General features: G+C 43.6%; 1 protein-coding gene across 1 annotated transcript; it reads right to left on the reverse strand.

Annotated features, from left to right (window-relative positions):
- Positions 1–590: 590 nt before the first annotated feature.
- SOX9 (SRY-box transcription factor 9) lies at positions 591–9496 on the reverse strand. Its single transcript, XM_073606903.1, has 3 exons — positions 8760–9496; positions 5762–6015; positions 591–3040 (listed from the first exon to the last, which is right to left on the reverse strand). The coding sequence occupies exons 1-3, from the start codon at positions 9188–9190 to the stop codon at positions 2280–2282; spliced, it is 1446 nt and encodes a 481-aa protein (XP_073463004.1). The 5' UTR covers positions 9191–9496; the 3' UTR covers positions 591–2279.
- Between the last annotated feature and the right edge of the window lie 1569 nt (positions 9497–11065).

Here is an 11065-nt window from a genome sequence, read left to right on the forward strand (position 1 = left end):
ATTTGTCACAGCCTGCCCCTCTATTAGAGGCTGGCATAGCACACTATGTATGTTTTATTCAAAAACGAGCGCTGTAAATACTGAATATCAGCCGTCTTCAGGCCGGTCACGTGACTCGCGCCCACTTTCCAGCTCTGATACACGGCTTCTGCGGAGGAGACGAGCGGTCACGTGATCTCCCTCTGACATCAGAACGAGACCATGGCCCCTCCCACAGAAGACATCCTTCGGAGCTGGAAAGCAGGCCGCAAGTCACGTGACCGGCCTGAAGACAGCCGATATTCAGTATTTACAGCGCTCGTTTTTTTAAATACAACATACACAGCGTGCTATGCCAGCCTCTAATAGAGGGGCTGGCATAATCTTATAATATTGCCTTAACAAACACTTTAAATGATGGTGCCACCTCTGAGCAGACATCTCAGTCCGGGAAGTAGATGGTGACCCTGGATGATGTGTGTATATATATATATATATATATATATATATATATATATATATATATATAAATTGAAAATAACAAATAAAAAAATAAATATATATAATGCTCTGTCCCCTTTAAGCAACAGGAACGACCACTGCACTCTGTGTACATTGTATCATATTTATTGCGAAAAACAAATAATACACAAGAAGATAAGTTTAACAAAGACAGAAAATAACAATAGAAAAAAAACAAAAAAACAAAAAGCACGTCATTGAGAAAAGATCCACAGACTGCGGAGGTCTGCTTTGTGTACTCTTTATTTATTTTTTTAAGTTAAAGGAAAATTTTTAAGGCCTGTTCTTTTATTTATTTATTTTTTTTGCCTTAAAAGTCATTGATTTTGGAGTGCTGAATGCCGTATTCACAAATAAAAAAAAAAAAAATCACATTTCTGAAAAAAAAACAAAAAACAAAAATGTTCACTTTGTTTTAAGCAAAAACAACCATTTGCTAAAGTCGAAAGATTTCCTCTGCATTTAAGAAAAAGACCCGATCCATGTTTTTTTTTTTTTTTTTCCACGCGTCCGCAATAATAATAAAAAAAAAATTATATATAAAAAAGAGTTATAAACTTAAGAAGAGTTGAAAAACACATTTTCCGGGACTCTGATAAAATAAAAATAATTCTCAGTATATGCTTTGCTTTTTTTTTTTTTTTTTATGGAAACTTGTGAATCTGTTACTTTAACAGATAGATAATAGACCTTAGAACCTTAGAACACAAAGGAAAGAGTAAAGAAAGGAAAAAAATAAAATAAAAGCAAAAACCCATAATTTAACAAACAAAACAAAAAAAAAAAAAAAAAGCGCATTTTCCAAAGATGGAATCAGCAGCATGCTAATAATATATAACTTTTTTGTACAAAAAAAAATTAGAAGTTTGGGAGTTTTAAGTATCTTTTTACAATATTATTATTTTTTTTATTATAAAATAAATAATTTATGAACGTCATCTCTGGTACCATCTGCTGTTAGCAATTTTTTTTTTAATCCAACTGTTTTTTCTTTCTTTTTTTTTTTTTTTGCTGCTGGAGACAAAAGTCTTAAAGGGCACTTGTATACGGGCTGGCACGAAACATTATAACAGGCATCTTGTGACCGGTCATCTTTGACCGTAATGCTTAACAACTGGCACTTGGGAACAGATGTGGAAATAAAATTCCTACTTCAACACAACTCATAACATTAAATCTCGTTGCAGTTTATTGACCGTCTCACATATGGCCAAAAAATGTTCAAAAATGTTTTTTTTTTTTTTTTTAAATGTAAGTCTAAAGTTTCTCAATTAAATGTTTTTTTTTTCTTTTTTTTTTTTTACAAAAATACTTTCAGTTGAATGAAAAAGTTAAAGATATAAAACTACTCGAGCAGTTGAAGCATCAAAGAAGCAAAAAAAAAAAAAAAGTTTAAAAAAAAACACTTTTATCTTTACAATGTATTTGTTTTTCTCTAATATATAAATGTATAAACCCCCAATAAAAATGTAATAAAACATACACAGTACATACTAAAAAATATATCAGATAGAGTCTAGTCCTCACAGAGGATGTAGAGGTTTTTTTTTAAAAAATAAAAAAAGTCTCTTTGAGAATCAAGTTGACGGTTTTTAAAAAAAAAAGTATCTTCTCTTGTTTTATCTGTCGAGACAGAAGATGAGGAAGTACCTTGACGGAAGAGTGACACCTATTTTGCTGGCTGCCAGCAGAGGGCGTTGTGCCATGCCTCAGATAAGGGCACTGCTTGACTGGCGGTAGGTGAACTGTCCTTTTTTCAGTAGTCTATAGTCATTAGTCTACGGCCTGGTCAGCTGTGTGTAGACTGGCTGCTCCCAGTGTTGGGGGCTGTGGGTCTGGGGGATGGATGGGACCCCTGTTGTGTCTGCAATGGGTGTGTACATGGGACGTTGACTGGGGTTCATGTAGCTGAACGTTGAGTAGAGGCTTGAGCTTTGGCCCGCAGCATGACTGTAATAGGAGTTTGAGCCTTGGTGTTCGGCGTAGTCATACTGTGAGCGTGTGATGGTTGGGTAGGAGGACCCGTAATGCTGGAGGTTGAAGGAGGTGTAGTTGAGCTGCTGCGGGGAATGCTGTTGCTGCTGGTCGCTGTAGTGACTTGGGCTGAGCTGCTCAGTTTTGATGTGTGTCCTCTGTTGGGACTGGCTCTGCTCGTTGTTCAGAGCCGATAAACCGTGCTGCTGCTGGGGTTGTTGAGGTTGCTGTTGGGGCTGCTTGGACATCCATGTGTGCCCAGCTCCGGCCGGACCGCTGGTGGCGCTGCTGATGCCGTAGCTGCCCGTGTAGGTCACCTGCGTGGAGGCCACTCCGGGGTGGCCGTTGGGCGGCAGGTACTGGTCAAACTCATTGACGTCAAAGGTCTCGATGTTGGAGATGACCTCGCTGCTGAGCTCTCCAATGTCCACGTCGCGGAAATCGATGTGGGGTGGCTGGCGGCCGCTCTCCTGCAAGGGGCGACCTTCGCGTTTGAGATCTGGCTTGCCGGGCTGCACATCTGTTTTAGGGGTGGTCGGCGGAGTTGGTGGACCCTGAGACTGTCCTGAAATAAAGAGAAAATGAGGCATGAGCTTTATTGGCCTTCATGAGATATAAAAAAAAGACCTAAAATTCTAATTTATGAACGATATCAAGATAAGGAACATTGGAGATCAACCTATGAAGCTTCAGTGTAGCAGAAATCTAATGACTGTGCTGGGACAAGGTCATCTAGAGCCCAGGGTGAACATGCCAAATTGTGCCCCCCCCCCCAAGATGTATGAGCATTATGCATCAGCCAAAATCCCCCCCCCCCAAAAAAAAACTGAGTACTAATCTGCATGTTTATCCCTAAGCATAAATTGCCCATCCTCCCAGTACAAATTCACACCCTGCTGAAATCCCCTTCCCAGAACAAATCTTTGCCCCCCCAACCCCCCAGCTCAAATCCTCTCATTCCCCATATGCGCCCAGCACAAATCCCCCCCCCCCCTCCTAGTACAAATCCTCTACCCCTCAAACTTCCCCTCTAAGCACAAATTCTCTACCCCCACTCCAAATTCCCTCCTCCCAGCCCAGATTCTCCCCAATCCTAGCACAAATGCCCCCCAAATTTTCCCTCCTAGCACAAATATCCCCAATGATCTTTACAAGCACAAATCCCCCCCCCCCCAAAAAAAATAAATAAACCTCTCCTAACACAAATCCTCCCCTTGTCCCAGCCCTGGCTACAGGCTACAGTTGCTTGCACATTCAAACATTGCACCTCCAAAAACAAATCACCCCCCCCCCCCTCACCTCACATAATACCACAGTGCCCAGGGGCAGCCGCCCCTCCTGCCCACCCCATGTCCCGGCCCTGGCTACAGGCTACAGTTGCTTGCACTTTCAAACATTGCACCTCCAAACACAAATCACCCCCCCTCATCTCACATGATACCACAGTGCCCAGGGGCAGCAGCCCCTCTTGCCCACCCCTTGTCCCGGCCCTGGCTACAGGCTACAGTTGCACATTCAAACATTGCACCTCCAAACACAAATCACCCCCCCCCTCACCTCACATAATACCACAGTGCCCAGGGGCAGCCGCCCCTCCTGACCACCCCTTGTCCCGGCTCTGGCTACAGGCTACAGTTGCTTGCACGTTCAAACAATAGTATAAAAAATAAGTAGTAATAGAGTTTGTCAGCCAGAGACTTGGGAGTGAAAGGGTTAGAAATGGTCCTTATGCTAAAAAAAAATCTTCTGCTAGCACAAATCCCCATATTACCTTTTCTAGCACAAAACCCCCGAAATTCCTCCTCGTAGCACAAAACTTCATCCCCCAACATAAATCCCACTCCTAGCACACCTCTTCAAATTTCCCCTCCTAGAAAAATTCTTATCCCCTGCCCCCCCCCAAAATACAAATTCCCCTCCCCCCCACCTCACATGATACCACAGTGCCCAGGGCAGCTGTCCCTCCTGCCCACCCCTTGTACCGGCCCTGACTACAGGCTACAGTTGCTTGCACAGTAGTATAAAAAAATAAATAGTAATAGTAGTAATAGAGTTTGTCAGCCAGAGACTTGGGAGTGAAAGGGTTAGGAAGGGTTCTTACGCTACAAGCGCCTTAACTATCTTATATCTCAGATCCTCAAACCCAACTCAGGTCTCCTGCAAGCAGGTGCCATATAAATTCAATGATAACAGCGCTAATGATTAACTACATCCGCAGCTGGGCTAAGCTGCACACTGAGCAGATGGATGTTTAACAGGAAATTTCACATACAGTGTAAAATAAGTTTGTGTGTATATCCATAGAGGGGGGGGGGGGTATTTATATAAGCCTGGGCTGATTTACTAAAGACGTTGAGGCTCTTCACTCAGAAAATTGTGTAAATATTTACTTCAATTTTCCAATCAGGAGAAATACAAATTCTTGTTCACTTTGAATACCCAATCAAGTGCTTTTCACGTGAGTAGATGATTGAGGTGAATCTTCACACAGCAGTTTGAATGAAGATGCTCAACTCCTTTATGTGCTAAACCTACAACCCCATAGAATTTAATTGGAAATCTCATCATAAGTGCAGAGGCCAATAATACGTTATTTACTCAATTAGAAATCTCATCACAGGTACAGTAAGTTATTTACTGACGGGTTGCCTAAGAGTTACGTAAATTGCCAGTTTGTTTTTCGCCTTCCTGTTGGATTTTCTAAAACTAAATCCTGGACTAGAACAGGGAAAACAAATTTTGATTTATACCCCCAGGTGATATTTTAAATAAGGCGACGTTTATAAAGATGCGATTTTCTGTAGGGCATAAACTCTCCACCGTCCCACAAGCTTGGATGAGGACCTGTGATTTTTGTGGGTGTTAAAATTTAGGTTAAAGAGGTTTTGTGGGTTCAAGAGGTTGGGAGCAAAACTGGCATTCCCTAAAAATCCCTCCATGCTCTAATTAAATTAGAACTTTCTTCCATAGAAAAGACAAAAAAAAGTACGGCATAGTCTGGACTAATGGGCGAGGACAAGAACAAGGATATGGCCTTGGCTTGATTGTAATGAAAGCGATTCACAGTGTGGGGTTTATTTTCCTGAAACTGGAGAGTGCAAAATCTGGTGCAGCTCTGTATAGCAATATTTCAGCCTCCAGGTTTTAATGTCAAAGCTTATCTGAACAAGCTGAAGTTAGATGCTGATTGGCTAACATGCACAGATGCACCAGATTTTGCACTTTCCAGCATTATCTAGTATTAGTAAATCAACCCCAGTATTTTTTTGTATTTTAGGGTCAGTACCTGAGTGTTCTCCCGGAGAGTGCACTTCGCTCATGCTGGAAGCAGAGTGGGGCGAGTCGGCCTGCAGGGCCTTGAAGATGGCGTTGGGGGAGATGTGGGTCTGCTCGGAGCCGTCCTCCTGCTCAGACTGCCCATTCTTCACAGACTTTCTACGGCGGGGCTGGTACTTGTAGTCAGGGTGATCCTTCTTGTGCTGGACTCTCAGACGCTCTGCTTCCTCCACAAAAGGGCGCTTCTCAGTTTCATTTAGCAGCCTTAAATAGAAGCAAAAACATTTTGGTTAGATATTTCAAGTAATAATGTATTACCAATACAGCAAAGTTTTCTCTTTCCTTCTTTCTTTCTTTCTTTCTTTCTTTCTTTCTTTCTTTCTTTCTTTCTTTCTTTCTTTCTCTCTTTCTTTCTCTCTTTCTTTCTTTACTTACTTTTCTTTTTTCATTTCTTTCTTTTTTATTTCTTTCCTTCTTTCTTATCTATCATCTCTCTTCCTCTCTCTCCCTCTGTTTACCTACTGCTCTATTTGTCTATGGATCCAGTTTCCTTTTAGTCTCTGTTTACACATAAATTATATTAAATACATGCTACGTGTACAGTACAGAAGGTTTTGAATTGAGATATTTTTTCTTTATTTCTTAATACATTTCTACAGTTAGTTTTTTGAGGATAACACAAGTTTACTCAATGTTACTCAATGTTTACTCAATATATATATAATCTGTGTGTGTGTGTGTGTGTGTATGTATATATATATATGTATCTATCTATCTATCTATCTATCTATCTATCTATCTATCTATCTATCTATCTATCTATCTATATATAATGTACATAGATACACCATATACCCATATATATATAGAGTATGTATCTAAACCATCTCTCTCTCTCTCTCTCTCTCTCTCTCTCTCTCTCTCTCTCTCTCTCTCTCTCTATATCATATTTTGTAGAGTGTGAAATCTGGTGCAGTCCTGCCTTGAAGCCAGCTTGTTCAATTATTGACAATAAATCCTGGAAGCTGATTGGTTTCTACGCGAAGCTGCACCCGATTTTGCACTCTCCAGCTTTAGTAAATCAACCCCTCTATCTACATACTTTAGTAAATGGACCCTTTATTTTGGATCAAGTCACCATACCCCTAGGTGACAGAACCCCCCCCCCCCCCCCCCAAACCACTTTGCTCCTAGAGCTGACATAAAGGGTTAAAATCTAACTGCGGTTCTGGTCAGAGCACCCCCCTCACCCCCCCCCAGCAAACTTAGCACAAACTGGACCAGTTTTAGAATCAGCGGGGAACCTTGCAGAATGCAAGCAGACCAGATAGCAGAGGAGAACAACCTTCCAGCAGGCTTACAATCTCCTTTAATGACAGTGAATGCAATCAGATAAAGCCATAAAGAAAGCCCTTTGAAGTTAAGATGAGTAATTCCTATAGAGCCAGCAGGAAAAAAACCTCAGGCTATAAACACACCAGGGTCCACTTGAGCCCTCCAGTGGTGTATTGCAGAGAGAGCCAGAGATTAGAAAAAGAATCTGAGACAGCAGAGCTCAGAATACCAGTACAAGGCTTCAGAATACCAGTACAATACAGTACAAGGCTTCTCAATACCAGTACAGGGCTTCAGAATACCAGTACAAGGCTTCTCAATACACTAGGAGGGTTCTCAATAATAGTACAGGGCTTCAAAATACCAGTACAGGGCTTCTCAATACCAGTACAGGGCTTCAGAATACCAGTAAAAGGCTCCAGAATACCAGTACAAGGCTTCTCAATACAGTGCAAGGCTTTTCAATACCAGTACAAGGATTCTATACTCATCTAAGCAATGCAATCTGTAGAGAACATGTGTGTTTTATGTATAAAAATAAAATAAAAGAGAGAGAGAGAGAGAGAGAGAGAGAGAGAGAGAGAGAGAGAGAGAGAGAGAGAGAGATTATTTTAAAAGAAAATAGATATTTTGGAGTGGAGTGCTGTGTGTGGTATCCTTGGATTACAAATATAGATATCTTAAAAAGAAAACTCTTTTTTTTTCTGCTGTGCATCTACATTATCTGCATCTACTGGGTGAGCAATATCTGGAGAGCACACACACATACATATATACATGTATATATATAGAGAGAGAAATAAACGCTCTCTAAAATGACCATTTTGCAACATTGTGCCATCTGGTATATGATAAAGACCTAGAACCCATGTCACCTAATTCATTTTATCGCAGGATGAAATCTCTGATAGCAATGGTTCTACCTTTGCGCCTTTCCTTGCCCAACCCGGCAATTGCGCAGCACAGCCCAGCAGCAACAGCGGCCAGAAAACTGGCTCTTAACCCCTGAAATGCCCGTAAAATACTGCCCAGGAAATGCTCACGCTGGCACTAACGCATGCATCTAGCTCACGTTAAGGAACAGATGGCAAGAACCTAAGACAGACTGAGCTCACTACTTGCACAAGGACATATATGAAATACACATACCGATATTAAATGGCAAGGGTGACAATTGGAAGGCGGCATGTTGGCAATGTAAAAGGTGGCATGTTCCAAATGGTAAGGTGGCATGCTGACAATGGAAAGGCGGCATGTTGGCAATGGGAATGCGGCATGCTGACAATGGGAAGGTGGTATATGTTGGCGATGGGAAGGCGGCATGCTAGCAACTGCAAGGTGGCATGTTGGCAATGTAAAGGTGATGGTGGTATGAAGGCAATGGAAAAGGTGGCATGCTTACAATGGGGAGGCGGCGTGCTGGCAAAAGGAAGGCGGCATGCTAGCAACTGGAAGATGGCATGTTGGCAATGGGAAGGTGGCATGCTGACAATGTAAAGGTAGCATGCTGACAATGGGAAGGTGGTATCTATGTTGGCAATGGGAAGGTGGCATGCTGACAATAGGAAGGTAGGATGCTGGCAATGGAAATGTAGCATGCTGGCAATGGGAAGGTGGCGTGTTGGCAATGAAAAGGTGGCATGGTGGCAAAAAAAAGGTGGCATGGCACTTACCTCCACAGCTTGCCCAGGGTCTTGCTGAGCTCCGCATTGTGCAGATGGGGGTACTGGTCTGCCAGCTTCCTCCGGGCAGCCTGTGCCCACACCATGAAGGCATTCATGGGCCTCTTGACATGCGGTTTGTTCTTGCTGGATCCGTTGACCCTGACTGGCATGGGCACCAGGGTCCAGTCATATCCCTTCAGCACCTGGCTGACCGCCTCTCTGATACAGACTGGGAACTTCTCATCCTCTGTCTCCTTCTTCAGGTCCTGGTCCCCCTTGGGGAAGGTGTTCTCTTGGGGTCTGGTGTTCTCTGTGTCTGATCCAGAGCCAGAGGGGCAGGGGGAGCCAGCTGAGTCCTCAGACATGCTAGGGCTGGGGGCCCCAGACAGGCACTTCTCTTGCTCTTCTGTCATCTTTAAGAAAGGATCCAAAAGATTCATGCGAATCAGATGGGGAGTGGGGTGCAAGGAGAAAATATATATATATGTATATATATATATGAAAATGTGCACAGGGGTGCAGGGGGCCCACTATAGGCTGCTCACAGAGGTGGGGGTGTGCAGAGTCTCTTGGAGAAGGAAGGATAAACCATAGATAGGTGTCTGGGTGATCTTCCAGGCTCCCCTCGGCATGCACAGTCCTTCCAGCGCAGCAATCACACTAACCCAACTTCACAGTCTGCTCTCCAAGCCACTGGGATGCTGCAATAAATACCATCCTCCTTTGTAACTTTCTTCCAATCACAGGCAGGCACTCCCACCTGACTGGGCGGAGCCTGGAGCTGTTCTAGAATCAGAAAAAAAAAGTCAGAGAGAGAGAGAGAAACTCTGACTGCTGTCAGTGCTGAATTATCCAACTGCAGTCCTGCCTTTGTTTGCCTAGACAGTTTTTAAACAAATGTTGTAAATTTATCACAGAGCTGTATAATGTATGACACTGCCCACATCTCCTAACATGGCATACATAGGACTGGTGGGTAGTCTAGTACCCACATCTCCTAACATGCCGTACATAGGGCTGGTGGGTAGCCCAGTGCCCACATCTCCTAACATGGCATACAGAGGATTGGTGGATAGTCTAGTGCCCACATCTCCTAACATGGCATACACAGGACTGGTGGGTAGCCCAATGCCCACATCTCCTAACATGGCATACATAGAACTGGTGGGTAGTCCAGTGCCCACTTCTCCTGACATGGCATACATAGGACTGGTGGGTAGTCCAGTGCCCACATCTCCTAACATGGCATACAGAGGACTGGTGGGAAGTCCAGTGCCCTCATCTCCTGACATGGCACACATAGGACTGGTGGGTAGTCCAGTGCCCACATTTCCTGACATGGCACACATAGGACTGGTGGGTAGTCCAGTGCCCACATTTCCTGACATGGCACACATAGGACTGGTGGGTAGTCCAGTGCCCACATCTCCTGACATGGCATACAGAGTACTGGTGGGTAGTCCAGTGCCCACATATCCTGACATGGCATACAGAGGACTGGTGGGTAGTCCATTGCCCACATCTCCTAACATTGCATAAAGGGGACTGGTGGGTAGTTCAGTGCCCACATCTCCTAACATGTTATAAGGATGACTGGTGGGTAACAAAGTGTCCTCATCTCCTAACATGGCATACAGAAGACTGGTAGCTAGCCCAGTGCCATCATCTCCTCACAAGTCTTAAGGAAGACTGGTGGGTAGACCAGTGTCTTAATCTCCTAACATGGCATACAAAGGACTGGTGGGTAGTCCAATGTCCTCATCTCCTAACATGGCATACAGAGGACTGGTGGGTAGTCCAGTTCCCACATCTCCTGACATGGCATACAGAGGACTGGTGGGTAGTCCAGTTCCCACATCTCCTGACATGGCATACAGAGGACTGGTGGGTAGTCCAGTGCCCTCATCTCCTAACATTTCATAAGGAGGATTTGGTGGGTAGCCCAGTGCCCACATCTCCTGTCCTGACATGTCATAAGAAGGACTGGTGCCCTCATCTCCTAACATATCATACGGAAGACCATGGGTAGTCCAGTGCCCTCATCTCCTAACTTGTCATAAGGAGGACAGTTCCCACATCACCAAACATGCCATAAGGAGGACTGGTGGTAGTTCAGAACTGGAGGTGCCCCGAAAAGCTGAAAAGTCAACAGAATTCACGCTGGACTCCAGCTTGGTGGGAAATGGATTGAAACATTTTATCATTATTATAATTGATTTTATTTGTTTGGGGTTGCTAGTGTATCTCTATGAGTAGCTATCTGTTTAAAAGTATCAATCCGTTAAGCAGTGCATTGCTGACTCCTACACACTGAA

This window comes from Aquarana catesbeiana, linkage group LG12 (genome assembly GCF_042186555.1).
Source record: "Aquarana catesbeiana isolate 2022-GZ linkage group LG12, ASM4218655v1, whole genome shotgun sequence".
NCBI classification, from domain to species: domain Eukaryota; kingdom Metazoa; phylum Chordata; class Amphibia; order Anura; family Ranidae; genus Aquarana; species Aquarana catesbeiana.